Source organism: Thermobia domestica, chromosome 13, assembly GCF_964235325.1.
Source record: "Thermobia domestica chromosome 13, izTheDome1.hap1.1, whole genome shotgun sequence".
In the NCBI taxonomy this organism is placed as follows: Eukaryota; Metazoa; Arthropoda; class Insecta; order Zygentoma; family Lepismatidae; genus Thermobia; species Thermobia domestica.
In genome coordinates, this window is record NC_137466.1 from 35,213,800 (window position 1) to 35,231,470 (window position 17,671).

General features: G+C 35.3%; 1 protein-coding gene across 2 annotated transcripts in view; it reads left to right on the plus strand.

Annotated features, from left to right (window-relative positions):
• The window catches only part of LOC145668092 (angiotensin-converting enzyme-like), a 326,884-nt gene that overhangs the window by 229,962 nt on the left and 79,251 nt on the right, over positions 1-17,671 (plus strand). For both annotated transcript variants that reach the window (XM_081735610.1, XM_081735609.1), the window contains exon 7: positions 17,029-17,143. In XM_081735610.1, coding sequence (XP_081591736.1) covers positions 17,029-17,143 — 115 coding nt within the window. The remainder of the gene's footprint in view (positions 1-17,028; positions 17,144-17,671) is intronic.

Consider the following 17,671-nt stretch of genomic DNA (forward strand, 5'->3'; position numbering starts at 1 on the left):
TGGAGTAAAAGTGAGGTAAAAGTGAGTGGAGACGTGGGGGAATGTCGTCCGCCCACTTCCAAGAAATCATCTATGACGTCCCCCCACTTCCTAATATATTACAATGGGTAAAGATAGCACGAGGGACGGCATGACGTCATGCGTCCCCCTATATTTTCAGATCCACTTTTACCCCCTGTTAACAACAAAGCAAATCTCATTTACTTTCTTGTGCCTGAAATTAACGTTATTTTGTTTCATATATTTATGTTTTAAATTAGCAATTACTTTTTTCATTTTGAAAACTTCACTGAATCTAAGCCCCAGATTTGATTGTTTATAACTCGGGAACCAAAGATCTATAGACATTAATATATTATACACGTACTAAGCACGTTAAAGTGTGCCAGAATACCAAGTTTTGTTAAGATCAGATGAAAAATAATTTTTTTAGTTTAACGTCCCGCTGTTATGCACTTTAGGGTGAAGGAGATGATTAATGAAAGTGAATGATTGTAAAAGTAAACTTTTCATTCTCTCCCATCGAGAATCGAACCCGAGATCAGTGCACCAAAGGGGAGCACTCGTGATCCTAGCTACTAGACCAGCGAAAACAATTGCATATCGGATGAGTTACATTGATCGTGTAGGTGCGATGTTAAAACAACTCAATTTTAACCCGGACCAATGGTCCTAACATAACTACCACTTCAGCGTGTTATTTGTTGGTGTTGCGATTAACACAGGTCTGGTGTTACCGATTTGACACTGAGACAGTGTTGAGCAATATGAAAAAAAAAAAAAAAAAAAGTAGAGGCTTTGGTAAATCAATGAAGGGACGTGGAAATAGGGACTGTTCTACAGTGATTTTTCTATGTATACACCACGTGTTGTGAATAAAACTCCAGCTACCACGATGAACCCAGTCCACTGAAACAAATATTCTCAGCCCAATAAACCTCGAATATCTCAATCAAATGTCAATGAATTATACTATTCAGCAGTGATCAGCGAAACCTTTCATTCGCTAAGAATAATGACTTTACGAAGATATCGCAGCTGTCTCAAAGTCCTGTGTATCAGATAGATATAGCTATGCTGTAATTTTAATCCTTTGCGGCCCAAGAAATGAATTTATGAAGAGAAAGAATACCTTTTATGAAATGTATATTTATTATGATTAAAAGAAAGAATGCTATAATATCATTTTGAAGCAATAATTACAGTGTTGTTATATGTCATGGTTTCATCCTGAAACCACTGGATAATAACTGCTATTACACTTTTACTATCCTAAACATATTGCTAAATATTTAATAATACTAATACAAAGTTGTAATATCACAATAATGTGTATATTGAGGCAATATTTACAGGGTTGTCAAATGTGGTTCATCTTGCAGCAGTGCACTTCCTTATGATGGTGCTGATAAAAGCAGTTCTTATGGTGGTTTTTGTTATACTGAGTCCAATATTGCAGGTAGGGGTCTATTGCACGTTGTTCGCATTCGATGAGGCTTCTGGGCAGTGAAACAGAATGCACATCTGCGAGATGTTTCTCTTACTGGTATATGTGAAGCGTTTCTGAATCTTATTTCAATTGGAATATATGGCTTATGTTCACTGAGACGTTGCTTTCGCTCTCCTTTTTGGGGAGTTTGGTGATGTGATGGATGGTTGAGTTTGGTGTTCCAATCATCCCAGAAATACAGCAAGTCAGAACTGCTTCAAAGAGAATGGTTTCTCACATTGTTCTTTATGAATCAGAAATGCATTACAACAGCGACATCAAGAAGGTCGCGCAAAATTTTTCCGTCCTTCAACTCCCTTCCCCTCCGTCAGAAGTGACATGAAATCCCCTTACACTATATACAGTTACCGTCACTGGGAATATTAAATAAGAAATACAAATAAATATTCGATGGAAATGTATGAATTGTAATGAAAACGGTAAAATCTACGGAAAACCATGTGCAATGTAACATGTCAGATTGAAACCACATATATTTTCAAATAAATATAACATATTTAAGTTAGATAATTCGACAGAAACACTTACAGTCAAGGGCGCCTATGTTATGGTTTTGAAGGGGGGGCAAGTATAAGCGACATTTCAAATCTAGCCTCAAATTTTGCGGTAACTATTCTAAAATATCTATTGGGTTTTCGATCTTCCGAAGCACAATTTCCTCTAAGGGAGGGGGACGAGCGCCCCACCTTGTCCCCCGTGATGGGCTCCCTTGCTTATTGTATCAATAATATAGAATAAAATATTCATATGTTACCTTTTTTCCTGAAAAAATTGTTCCAAGAGGTGTAAAACAGTTGAATTTCTCCGATGACGCGACAAAGCTGCTACAAACATCAAAATCTGAATGTCAATTGGCTATACAGTTTCAGAGCCAACGAAAAATCCTGGAAATAATTTAAACTTCTGTCCCTAGATGACTCGGTGGTTTCCTTTTAAAACCAGTAGACTGCATGGAGAATAAAGTTAAAGATGGAGTTTCATACAGAAACCACTGGGTCGGAATTAAACGTTCCATCCAAGAATATCACAAATATCGAGCGACTAACATTGAGATTTGTGTTAGTTGTTATTTCTTGCTATGAACAAAACTTTACGCAGTATATTTGAAATTTATAGCAAATAACGAACAACGTATTAGCGTATATTTTTGTATCCAAGATGAGGTCTTTTGCTATGATTTTCTACGCAAAAATATGAGGTTACCTTCTTCGAGAGACACATGATGTGGAGTTTTTCTTTACTAAACAAAATCAGGAGCTTCCATTAAGCTCTACCTTCTTTATCGCCTACCACTTTAGCCTTGTAATGTTCACCGATTCAGTGAAAGCTTCCAGCGAGGAAGATCAAAAAGTGATTTGATTCTTAGTATGATTTTATATTATCTTCTGGAAATATATCCAGCATGTTCTGTAGATGTATTTTTGTAAGCCTTTGCTAGAAAATGTGGGGACGACTTGGATTCAGAAATATACGATATAGTTCATATTTTACGAAAAAAAAAAGTTACCTAAAAATTTTCAATAATCCAGGTGAGCAACATAAGATAAACTTTAGTTAAAATAAATTATCTCGCGAACCCCCTTTCAATCTCTCGCATTTCCTCGGGGGTCAGATCATAGATTGGGAAACACTATTCTAGTGTACTAAATCTATGGTATGTCATATCATTAGACGTATAATTGTATTCCACTGCCAGACTTACTAGGTACTTAATTGGAAATGGCGGTCTTCGATGTGGGTATATCCTTTTTTGCTTTCGCCGGCATGGAATACTAGGGGCTTGGCAAAACAAAGGAAACCTGTAGTACGTTTCTATACTACAGCGTTGTTCTGCTCAGAGACCAGTTTGTCAGCATATGAGTACCAGTGTTATCACTTGGGCAATACGAGCCTTTCACTATGTCAAACATGTTCCATACAGCACTTGATAATTCAGCAGATTCAAAATGTGCCATACGGTTCGGTGTTCGGGGAAATAGCTCATTGGCATCTTATACCGAAAAGTGGGGCAGATGTCTTGACTAAAAAACAACAAAGTTCTAATAGTGCGGTATAATAAGTTTTCTGTAAAATTACGCATTTAGTTGTTTATGTTTAATTTATTTAATATTAACACTCATACACTTCAATTTTGATTTATATATGAGTAGTTATGGTTGGTAAGGTCAGGTACTATATCTCTATTTTCTAAAATACTGCATCCTTTTTAAATACACTTGTATAGTCATTTCTGCACTTAAATAATAAAAATAATCAGACTAAACTAGTAATCTATATGAGAGTGAATCCGGGCCAAAAGACAACGAGAGCAGACATCAGTTTTTCTTTGCTGTCTCGTCTGAGGAGGGAGCTATTTCTGCACAGGGTGTTGACATGTGATGAGAAGTGGGTCCTGTACGAAGCACCACGGCGCCGGCACCATTGGTTATCATCCCATGAACCGGTTCCAAAACAACCGAAACCAGCACTGCACCAGAAGACGGTCTTCCTGTGTGTTTGATGGACTGCTCGCGACATCGTGCATCGGGAAGTGCTATCAGGTAGTCAGAGCATCAATGCAACTGTGTACTGTCAGCAGTTGAGCCATGTTCAAGAAAAACTCAAAACTCTGGAACCAGCACCTCTGAATCGCAAAGAGGTCCTTCTGTTACAGGACAACGCTAAACCCCACGTGGATAGGATGACCTGGAACACCATTCTACGCCTTGGATGCAAAACACTATTGTATCCGCCATACTCCTCGGACGTTGCATCGTCCGATTATCACCTGTTCGATTCATTGGACAATCACCTTAGGGGACTCCAGTTCAATTTCCTAGTAGAGGATGCAAAATGCACTTGATACCTTTTTCACTTCACGGCCCACCAAGTTCTACCGCGATGGAATCCATGGCCTTCGAGAACGTTGGCAGACGGTCGTCAATGCTGATGGGGACTATTTTTGATGTTCGAAGGTGGTGGGTAAAAAAGCGACAGAACTTTCTTGGTTACGTTTATAGATTCAGCATCTTGCCCTGATAGTCCCTCAAATATGTCTGTTTTGAGTGTGTACTTTCATGTTAATATGTTAATTCTGTCCTAATCTATGGATTTGTACTTAGCCTCCAGATGCAAGCCAGTGGGTCATTTACTGTGGTATAGGGGTAAACTATATACTAGATCAATGTATTGTTTTACCATCTTACTGTATATGCTGTCTGTATTCTCTTAAGCACAAACTACGTCATCTTTCAACAAAACACTTAATTACTTTTCTTTCTTGCGAAACTTTATCCGAATCTATCTTGAGACAAAGATAGGATAACTCTTATTTCCTAAAAATCTGTGTTGCAATAGAACATCTCGAAACATCCTCCTGTCATCTGATAAAGATGAAAGAAATCATCTAATTCAAGATCTCTGCAAATTTCATTCATTATATACTGAAAATGTGTTTTTCCTATAACCATTTGCTTATATGTTGTGTGGTTTTCACACCATTCAATGGATCAGAGCTAATTTTAGAGCATAAACTACCACAATTTGCACAAAACAGCAGGTTCAATTTTGTGATACCAGATTGCAAAAATACATCACAAGGTCTTAAACAGCTAAACTTAAGAGTTATTAATTTAAACTTACATTTATAGTTTTTAAAAGAAAGATCAATGCAGACTTCTTTAAGAAGCAGTCTGAATGACAACTAATGTCAGTGGCATACGCAAAGAGAGAATTTCTGATGCCCCTCCCACTTCAACAAGATATCATAAAGAAATACATATCATATTGAGATAGGTATATTGACATTCTAAAACGACATGAATTTGGAAGCTTGAACCCTCCTTTATGAAATTCTGTATACGCCAGTATAGTAATGAGGCAGTGACGCTAGCCCATCTTCATTCAACTCGTACTTATTTATAGTTTTTCCGTTGTAGAATAAAACAATATTAGATATTTAATAAGCCAAAGAACATTGAATTTTCAATCATTCGATAACGTTAAGTTTAATTTACCATAAGAACAAATGTGATCAATCTGAAGGGATAAAGAAGATCCAAGAATTTAATTTTGATCATACTTATAACGTAGGAGTTTCATGGATGCAACACCATACATGAATTGTTGCAATGGTGACATCAACTTCTATGTATGCTACTAAATAGATGCTAACTTACTAGTTATTCAGTGGATCAATTCCTAAACACGTAAATTTAATCATATAGTTCTCTTGTATTTGGTAATGGCCATGAACCTATCTTGTCAACTTTCAAGAACATGCTGTTGAAGAGCATTACTATAATTCATTTATTTCCGCCATGTCTGACAGTTATTTCAATTAGATCCAGCTGCTGCGCGTAATCGCAGTTTTTATGAGATTTTTCATGGTCATGAGGATTACTCTAAAGGCACCGTAGAAATTAAGAGAATCTGAAAATATTCTTATGTTTATATAAACAAATGAATTTCCTCGTGTGTGAAATTATATTCACCAAGGACTACTATCTCCCAAAACTTAGATTAGCATGCAATTTTCAAGATACTTTTTTTTCATTTAACTAGTTACATAACATATATATATATATATATATATATATATATATATATATATATATATATATATATATATATATATATATATATATATATATATATATATATAACATAATTACATAACACAACATAATTATGATACACCATATTTTGAGAAATTGGTATTATCATTGTCCATAGAATGAAATTACGAATTCTACTCTTATTTATTTTTATCTTCTTCCATCTCCCTAACTATTGATGTTACGAATAGTAAAATATATATCATAATATGGACCAAAAACTTGCTAATATTGTTGCAATATGTGAAATACATGGATAGCTTGGATGAAAAGTGGCCTAACTTTAAGCAATTAAAGAATCGACTAATTTCTATGGATGGGTACCGTTTCTAAAAGATTTTTGTAAACAGTAAGTTACAAAACTAAATTATCCAAAGTTATGGTTTTTGTAGCCAACATAACAGATACATGAATTATTCGTATTGACATTGAAGTTCAAATTTCACTTGTGGAAAATTCCAATTTTGAAGTTAAGCCACCTGGCAAACAAGTGGTCCATTTTTTTTGTTTACCCATACAGTACAAGAACAAACATTGTCTCAGGGGCGGATCCAGGGGGGATTGCCCCCCAGAAGAGGAAACGTTCTTATTTTATGTATATAAATAAAACCCATCCCAAAGTTTGGAGCCCTTAAAAGTAGCAATATGGCAACCCACCGCCCCCGCAGAAGTCGGTCCTGGATCCGCCCCTGCATCGTCTGTAGAATACAATTGATTCTGTCATTGTACTTTATCTTCTAATTAAATCATTTCTTTTTATTGACTTAGAATCCGATTATTAAATCACTAATCTTTGCAGTTTATAATAGCAACTTAGAAAATGAAATGAAATCTTTCAGTTTTGCGTCCCATGATTATGCCATGTAGGCTAAAGAAGACGATGATGATAGAAAAGAATGAAATGGTGGAATGAAGAAGGTAGGGGGAAACTTGAGAACTCCGAAAAAATCGACGCACACGGTGTTGGTCCACCACAGTCTGCTTGGCGCGAGCTGGGATCAAACCAGGGACCCCACGCACCAGAGGTGAACGCTCTGCTAATGAGCCACCGCGGCCTCCCAATCGCAATTTACAATCGGATTAAGTCACTAATCTTCGCAGTTTATAATCGCAAGTTCAGCGATAATCCAACCTTCTTAATATTAAAGAATACTATCTATGTGTTTTATTATACAATTGCGAAACGTACAATCTCCTAAGGTAATACAACTTTTATTCCATACCTATTCATTAGAAGATTTTGTGCCTTCATTTGTCGTGATCAACGTATGCGATGTCTACAAGCCTTGAGGTACGCAGTTTAATTTCCATGAGACTTAAGGTTGTGTAAAGGGACAAGTTTTGCCAATAGATGTCACTACAGTCTTCGTATCTCTCTCATGTATTTTTTACCTTTCACGAAAATTCATCATTCCTCTTACAAATTTCAAGCTAGAAGTTTCAAATTTTTAGAGAAGGAACTTCATAACCTATCGAAGGCAACAATCCGTGCCGATTTCTTATTTAGAATTTTCTTCATTGTTGAAATAGTTATATTGTTAAAGGTTTGGATATCCCTTTCAACAAACAAACTATTTCAACAATGACGAAAATTCTAAATAAAAAAATCGGCACGGTTTGTTGTCTTCAATAGGTTATGAAATTCCTTCTCTAAAAATTTGAAACTTCTAGCTTGAAATTTGTAAGAGAAATCGTGAATTTTTGTGAAAGGTAAAAAATACATGAGAGAGATAGGAAGACTGTAGTGACATCTATCGGCAAAATTTGTCCCTTTAAACTAACCTTAAAAGAAAATTGTAGACCATGATTTAAAACGAAAATTATACATTTTGTGAATAAAAAAAACTTCAAATTCCAAACTTTACTCTTTTCCAACATTACGAAAGAAAGGCTCCCGTTTATCTTCTGCGTTTTCTACAACTTAAGAGTAAAATTTCCATAATTAGTATTAATAAATTAGATTTCGTATTCTTGTATGATAACTCAGCCACGTAGTGTGAGTTCTCATACCAAATTTTATGACGTTATGTAAAACACTTCAGAAGAAATTTGTAATAATATTTAAATCTCCCTCTTTTCCCATCTTTTGGGCTTGAATTTTATAAATTCGTTTGAATGAACACAGCATTTGTATTCTGTGTATCAAATATCCCTATATACCAAGCTCGTGACTTTATATCTACAGTTCAACAAAAAAAATCACTTTCTCTTCCTTTGCGTGCGCCATATTGACTTAACTGCATTTGCATCCATTGCTTCGAGGTAGAATTCCAAAATTAGTGCAGTTGAAAGCTAATGAGATAGCTTAATAATAGCCTATATCTCAAAATCCACTATACTACAGGTCACAGAACTTCGTACTTTTGTCCCCAAATTTTTAAAAATGTATTCTCTTCTTCTCTTCTATTCTCCTTTTCAACACCACCACCATGTGAAATAGAACCTTGAAACATTACTTGGGTTTGTATTCGAGGCAAGCACCTTAGCAAAGAGTTGAACCCAGAATTACACCGGCAGAAAGCATGTGCGTTAGTCAGTTGACAATAAGGAATATTGCATAATTAATTTATTGTCTATAAATACGTATGTTATGCTTACAGTTTAAAGAATAAGCCCAAAACATTAAATATCGTTCATCCGTATATGATAAATGATAAATTTTCAGAAATAATACAACCTATGTGCGTTGTATTTGTGACTACTCCTGTAGCTTTCAAATGACTGGTGACCAGATTTACGACTAAAATGAAACACAGGCTCGGGCTACATGCTCATGGTACTTCGTGCTTTCGAGGTCTCAACGGAGACAAATTTGTATGGCCATCTTTCTGTTTGTTATATGTTTGTGCTTTTCCATCATAGCTATTAACTTCACAGGGCTCGAACTTCGGTTGTCATCACACACCGAACAGCAACCAAATACCCAGGAATTCCAGCAAGAACTCGTAGTACCCTGATTTTAGTGTGTTGTGTAAGGACGGTTCGGAAACTGATAATTCTGTTGGGTATAGCTTGGTAACTTAGTCTGCATCGCATGTGTGAAGTACTCATTATTAAATTAGTTACGCTTACTCTCGCCTACCCTCGATCATTCACTTCATTTTTCGCTGCAACTTGTGTTTATCTGTACTTATTCGCAAAGCCTTATTATAATGCAGAATGCTTTAGTAAAAACACCCTAGTACAGGACATTCTAGTGAGATGTTACGAACTACATCAAAAAGGCTTTGTCGTCATGGTCTGCTGCAGCAGCGCAAATCTGTCTTCAACATTGGGGAGGACGAGTAAGACCGTTCCCATCTCTCTCTCTCTCTCTCTCTCTCTGGAGGATCAGGGGAGCAGAGTTGTCTTCAACATTGGGAGGCGGGCAGATTTGAGGCTTATTCTGGGGGGAAATAAATTCCTTTGTGGAAATCGGACGCAAATTATCACATTTCTCCCCAAAAAACACATTTCAAATCGGATTATTGGGGGGGGCAGTCTCCCAGTTCCAAGATTGGAGGGGACATGTCCCCCATCCCCCAGGATTTGCGCTAGTGGTCTGCTAAATGCCTGAACATATTGGCATTTGGGAAAAGGAGCGTTCAGAAACAACACTCAAAAACGTCGCATTTGCAGAGGTTAAACTGGAACATTCTCTCCTGCACTCCGGTCGCAGAAGCTATTTCCCCAATACATACGTTCTCACTGGCAAGTAGATTGGCACCAGGTCAATGGAAACATTCGTAATACGTACGTATTTTGGACAAATGCCAGATATTATCACATAGTAGTCGACGAGATGAAGTGATATTGACTTGCTTGCGTATCGAACATACTCACCTCCATATTCACATTAAGTGTGTGACCCTAACCATCCTATTGTGAAGACTGTATCCTCTCACTGAGTATTCGGCACATTCTTGTAGAATGTCTACAATATTCAGACCTACAGCAAAAAAGGCTTTGTCGTCATGGTCTGCTGAATGCCTGAACATATTATATCGTGATTTGAAGAAAAGAGCGTTCAGAAACAACAGCCAAAAACACCGCATTGGCAGAGGTTAAACTGGAGCTGCAGAGGATTTAGGACTGCTTAAAAATCTTAGTCAAGCTTTGGAAGATAATTCGGTTTTTAGTGACTATATTTTCAAATATATATATTCATGTGATTGGAATAGTTAACCTCTCTAAGACCATTTTATGTGCAGCATGCGTTGGTCATTAGGCTTATCGTGACGAGGAAATATACCCTCGATGCTGATGTCCCTATAAAGCCACAATCAATCAATTATTGATAAATGATAATTAACCATCCACATAGTGATATGCACAATGTGACTTCTCATATCTAAGAATTTCCTTTTCAAAATGACTCAAAACGCTATATTCTAAAGATCACCATTTTCTAACTTTCAACTTGTTTATATATATCTTGTTCTCAAATTAAGAATAACGTTCTAATAATAATTTTAATAACAGTTATTTGATTAATGTCCAATTTAAGAAATTTCCAAAAATAAAAATAGAACTAAACAAGTGAATAAAATTATAATTCCTACTTTTCTTGAATGAAATGATATGACAGTAGATTAACTAATACCGTTCACTAAAACTGTCGTTTTCATTACGAGAGAACTAGTTGACAAGAAAGAAATATAGTTATTGTGTAATTTATATAGTAATTAATTTAGACATTACTTATTTATTTATTGTTAATACAACAGGCTATAGCCCAATTACAGTGTTGAGAATTAATTATATTTCATAACGGCATTTCTAAATTTCTTAGGCGACATATCACATATGTCCAATTCACGGGCGGCGATTAGGGGGGGCAGTTGCCCCTCCACTTTTTGAAATGACCCATTAATGTATATAGTTTCATTTGGAAATATAAAGTTTTGTATGTATTATTGGTTTATAGAATACAAATGGTGGCATAAAATATTTGCCATTCCATGAGTACGTATTGGTTATCTTTCCGTGAAGTTAAGAAAGCTACAGAAATTGCGTTTTTAAAATGCCACTAAAGATGGCCCAAAAATTAAGCTGTTGGAGCGAGACAATTCGAGCGTACTTTCATTTCATCTTACAAGGGCTCGATATGTTAGTAAGCCGCTCTGGATCTAATTGAGATATCATTTCGCAAGAAAAGAAGTCCTTCACAAGTTATTCTTTAATTGCACAAAAATTGACAGTTCCTAAAACAGTTCTTTTCTTGAAAAATTGACAGTTCTTTTCTTCTTTCTTATAGTAAGGAATATTTTGATTTGATTTTTTCAGTTTAACATCCTGTTCAGCAGCGAAGCTATATGAGACGTGAACTTAATGATTAACGTAGAGTCCGAACCACGTGAGCTCCCTCCGGGAATTGAACCCAGGTCTCCCACGTCAAAGGTGCGTACGTTAACCGCTTAGCCACGAAGGAGCTCAGTAAGGAATATATAATTTTGCAGTGTAATATACGAGTTTAGGGGTGTACATATACAGTTTTGTAATACAATTAAATTTAGTAAATTCAACATAATTCTAGGTTTTAGGATTATTTTGTATAACTGGAATGTGGAGTGACTAACGAGGAAGGTCCATAAACCGTGAGAGTTGAATTTTGATGAAAATTAGTGACAAGATTCAGTTCGAGTTGCTAAGTATCGTAGTAATAGTCACTCGATGCGCAAATGCTTCGTTGAGCTGCTACACCGACGCCATCTTGAAATCCTGTAGGCAATGTCCAAGAATACCCTTTTAGCACAAAAATGAAAAAACTTTTGATATATCTGACTTCAGTATTGTAAACCAAGGTAGATCATCTATATGCGAGAGTACTTCCAGTGCATGACCGCCATCTTGAAAGGCGCGATATTGAATCGCCGTCAAATATGATAAATGGCAAGGGGGTCATGTGGGGTATCAAATGGAACTGGAATTTACTCCTGAATTCATTTCCGTAACCAAAGTTTAGATATCTGTTTTCACTTCAGAGTTAAGAGCTCTCTTACCCACAGGGACATACAAAAACTGAGCAAGTAAAATTTGTATTATGAAATGCGGTCGTGCAAACACTTGCATGATTTTAACTAATGCAGTAGTTAACGCAGTACAATAGCAACTATACCAATCAGATCTTGAGACTAGTAAGAGATATCGTTAATTAAATTGAAATGCCTGTAGTGAAAAATGGAATAGCAGCACTGAAACAAATTATACCTATTTCAAAATCGCTATATATATGAGTCTGTGTGTGTTGCGATTATGCATAGCATTTAAATGCTGTAATAAAATTTCGGTGGAACGGCACATATGGTTTTAAAGAATCTGTCTTGAAGTTATTAGAAAATTAATAGAAAAAATATTAGAAAAATAATATAAACTATTGCACATAAGCAAATATTAACCTACTAACCTTTTGCTCTTCAATTGTGATGATGGAGATCCAAAACGTAGTGATTAGCACACAGCATCATGGAGCAGTGCAAACACTTAACAAGTGCACTTTCGTTACAATCTTCATGACCACAGACACTATTTTCTACTAGTCTTCAGAACATTTGTAAATGAACCAACTATTGCTCCTGTTACGTACTCACATTTCTGCCATGTATATGCAAGCATGTCCTTTAGGACTGGCGCACAAAATTGATGAAACACAACAGAATGCATTTTATTTATGAAAATTCTGCCATATAACTTGTACACCGAACAAGTGAACACCTGCTACAATCAGTTATTTATCACAATTTTGATATGAAAACTAGTCTTGCTCTTATTATAAGCAAGTGTTTTATCGTTAAAGGTAGAAAGATGCAGACATTTAATTATTTTATATTGAAGGAAAAAGGAAGAAAGAGGCTTGTTTTATGGATTGCAACTTGGAATTGAATCTTGTAATAATCTTTACTGCCACATATTCTTAGCAGTTGTGCATGCATTCTCTTATCACTAATAGCAGAACAGACACAAGAAAAGTGAATTCTAAGTTTCCAGGTGTATCTTCTAAGAATTGGCTGTGAACTGATAATTTAAATCTCCTTCATTGTTCAATGTGGCAGCAATAAATCGATTGTATTTAGAGAAACTGTCAATAAATACATTAAAGTATTTTAACTTCGTAATATACACGGTAAATTATAGGTCGTCAAATATGAGTATTGGAAAGGAACGCAATATTCTGCAACAATGATGGTCTTTGCGTAAGGTTTCTAGATTGGAGAATAAAACTTAACACACTATAATGGACCACGTAAAATTGCCTAAAAGAGATTTTTGGTTTGATACAATTCAACGTCCCACACGCCTGCTACGCTAAAGGAGACGTGGACCTACTGATTATAGTGGAATCCGAACCATTTTGGTCGTTCAACTAATATGTACCTGTTTATATAATTTTTCTAATATATATCCGAACAATCCCTTTGGTATTCTCTGCTTTTCAGTACTATTAGACATGTGTTTCATCGACCATCAGTATATTCCATCGCACTTTGAAAAAGGTATAGCTTGTAGCATGCTGATATTCCATTTTTCACTACAGAAATTTCAATTTAATTAACAATTTCTCTTACTAGTCTCAAGATCTGATTGGTATAGTTGCTATTGTACTGCATTAACTACTGCATTAGTTAAAATCATGCAAGTGCTCGCACGACCGTGTTTCATGACACAAGTTTAACTCGCACAGTTTTTATATGTTCCTGTGGGTAAGAGGGCTCTTAACTCTGAAGTGAAAACAGATATCTAAACTTTGGTTACGGAAATGAATTCAGGAGTAAATTCCAGTTCCATTTGATACCCCACATGACCCCCTTGCCATTTATCATTGACGGCGATTCAATATGGCGCCTTTCAAGATGGCGGTCATGCACTGGAAGTACTCTCGCATATAGATGATCCACCTTGGTTTACAATACTGAAGTCAGATATATCAAAAGCTTTTTCATTTTTGTGCTAAAAGGGTATTCTTGGACATTGCCTACAGGATTTCAAGATGGCGTCGGTGTAGCAGCTCAACAAAGCATTTGCGCATCAAGTGACTATTACTACGATACTTAGCAACTCGAACTGAATCTTGTCACAAATTTTCATCAAAACTCAACTCTCACGGTTTATGGACCTTCCTCGTAAGTATTGTTGAGTTTTGATATATTCCAAGAAAATGAAAACTGTATCTAATGGCAACGAACATGTTTCGGCAAGCTGCAAAAGTATTTCTTTGAATGTCGTAGCATATGCTTGTAGTATTCACTGTCTTTCTAAGAGTAATAACACATATAATAACATGCGTGGAATTAAAAATATAAGTTGTTCATTAATTTCCAGTTTCAATATAACTTTTGCAGAACAAGCCTTATTATCCATTACTATGATTATTTGATTAATATTATCCTTTCTATTTATTTGTTTTGCAAATTTGTTATTAAATAGGTCCCTAATCTGATCACACATTTTTCCAGACAGAATCTTAAGATGCATGATTTTATGATTCTTTGATTTCATGAGCAAGGAATCAGATCTCTTCTTACACCTTCGTTGTATAAGAGTACAAAGAGTTAGTATCTTGTGTTGCTCTTGTCAATTTACGTAACAAAATATGAAACAAGATATACGGTATTTTAACTGAAAAAGATAGTTATACAGTTATACAGCCTTTAGTCTATATAACAGCCTCCTAATAGTTATACAGCCTTTAGTTTAACAAAGTTTTACAAGCAACCAGGAAAAGTAACATTGACATACAAATACTGTATTCAGATCATGTCTTGCCTCCCCACTTTTAACGTCCAACCGCCGCCACTGGTCCAATTCATTGTTATTTACACATATTCTATTATACAAAGCGGTTGTTTTCCAGATTGGTGATTTCATCAAAATACGTATTAATTTCTGATTTTTTACAGTACCAGTATTGCAAATCTACATATTAATAGCGGTGTCTGTGAACAAAAAACTTCAGATCCAAATTGAAAGTGGCTCTTACTCTTGAACCGCCCGTCCGATCTCGATCAAATTTTTGGCGTAGATCCAGTTCTGGCCTAGGAGTGTTTTTAGCTATTCACTTTGACGGTAGAACTTAAGGGAGGAGGAGGAAGGGGAAATCATAAAAATAAGATAAAATAAAATAAAACTTAATAACTCTTGAAACAAACCACCAATCTCGATCACATTTTCAACAAAGATGACGTTCATACCTGGGATGGATTTTACCATTTCACTTTGTCGGAACAACGTAGGGCATGGGGTGGAGGGGGAGATATACAAAAATCAATAAATATAAAAATAAAAGTGACCATGTTCGTGAGTTAATAACTCTTGAACCACCCGATCGATCTCAATCAAATTTTCAACATAGATAAAGTTCGGACCTGGGATGTTTAGTCATTTTACTTTGATGGCACAATGTAGGGGAGGGGAAGGGGGACATATATGTAAAAAAAAGTGACTGTCTTTGTCAACTCATCACGCTTAAACCACGGAAACGAATCTAATCAAATTATCAACATAGATGAGGTTCGGTCCTGGGGTTGGTTTTTATCATATTCCTTTGACGGTAGAACTTAGGGTACGAGGAGGGAAGGGAAGATATATATATATAAAAAATAAATAAATGTTAATAACTCTTGAACTACCTGACCGATCTCGATCAAATTTTCAACATACATGAGGTTCGAGCCTGGGAGGAAGAGTTTAAAAATAGAACTTTAAAACTCTTGAACCAAAGATTGGCAGGACGTGCGGGTTTGCTAGTAATAATAATAATGAGTAATGTTTTAATAAAATGTAAATAGATCTTCAAATGGGGTGATGTAAAATAAGCAATTTGCGTTTCTTTGAACGTAATAATTTTATTCTGATAGCACTCAGTTCATGTTTCCACCTTTGAGAAAAAAAAAAAAAAAAAAACATATTTCGTATTTTAAATCTAAAATTAAATTAAATAACAAAAGTCTAATGTCCATTGATTTAACGTCATGTTTCTCTGAGTTTTCTTTCTTCTCATTTTCTGATTGTATTAACTCTTCATCGTCATTCGCTTGCTCATATCATTTTTCTTTAGTCTAAAAGGCATAGTCGATGTGAAAAGAAGTCAAAGTGTTACAGTATTCTTTCCTAGTTTGCCGGAAAGAAAAGAGAAGAAAATATGTGTCACGGTCTCTCGCAGGACACAAACATTAGGAGATTCGTCACCCATCTGTAACAATTTGAACTTACTAGAGAAGAAGTCGTGGAAATGATTATTGACGAAGAGAATAATAATGTGAGAAAGAAACTGGAGAGGAAAAGATTAGTAAGAGCAAAATAATTAGGATTTACGGAAGAAAAAGTAGGTAATCTGTAAAAGATGAAACAAAATTATTTGGATTTGGTAGGAATTTGTGAAGTTAGTTTGGAAAGTAGTGGAGAATTGCGAAGTGAAGGATACAGGACGTTCTAGTTAGGTAGTTAGAAAGGCGATTGTAATGGTTTGGGAGAAATTATGATTAGTAAATGCTTGAAAGCAAAATTTCAAATAGTGGATAGAATATTTTTGAAGAATTATATGAAAGCAGAATTTGAGCGCATAGTATACAGATTGATTAAAGTGTCACGTCTCGTTGAGCACCGAAGCTATTGGAACCACTACTCAGACTTGTATCCGAGGCAAGTAAGCATCCCACTCGGAACGGAAAGGGCGAAGGGGAAAAACCTGATTAGGATGTTATTCCGAAAAAAATGTTTATTATAAATGTGAAAATGAAGTTTGAGAAGCTAAAAGAGGAGAGAGAAGAAAATGACGATTAGTGGAAATATTGAAAACAAAAAGACGGGAGGAAACTATAATGCATTGAGCGAAGAAACATGAGTTCGGCAAAGGATCTTTCATTTTTCTGACAGAATAGTTTTAATTATGATGGTGATGATGCAATAATAATTCCTTTTTTTATTATTATTATTTTTAAATTGCAGGGAACATGTGGGCCCAAAGCTGGAAAAATATTTTGGACCTTACTTTGCCATTTCCTGGGAAGCAAGCTGTAGATGTGACACCAGAGATGTTGAGACAAGGATACACGCCACTCAGGCAAGTACACTTGATATCAAGTACGACATACAAGTCATAAAATGATAAGAAGATGATTTTTTAAAAAATATTCTTCATTTATAACAGTTTTTTTTAAAAAAACTTCTTCGCAAGTATAATGTATTTTTTTAGACGTTTTTAATGTCAACAGTAGCGAGGATCATGATATTAACTATAACCAGGCACATATGTAGGAATTTATTTCAGGGGAGTCAAGCTTTTCAAGGAGTCCAAATTCAAAATGAGGATAAATTATATTAATATGTAAAGTCATTACTAAAATTGCACTAAATTTACAGAAAAGTCGAGATTTAGACAATCCACAACTGTAGGACCCACTCCATTGCATGCTTCCCTGACTACAATATCAGCAAAAAATATAAATTGCATGTATTATCTTTTTAAGACAGGAATAATAAAATTGCTGCTCAACAACGTATCATTATATATTATACATTATTATTATTATTATTATTATTATTATTATTATTATTATTATTATTATTATTATTATATGTCGAATAGTTT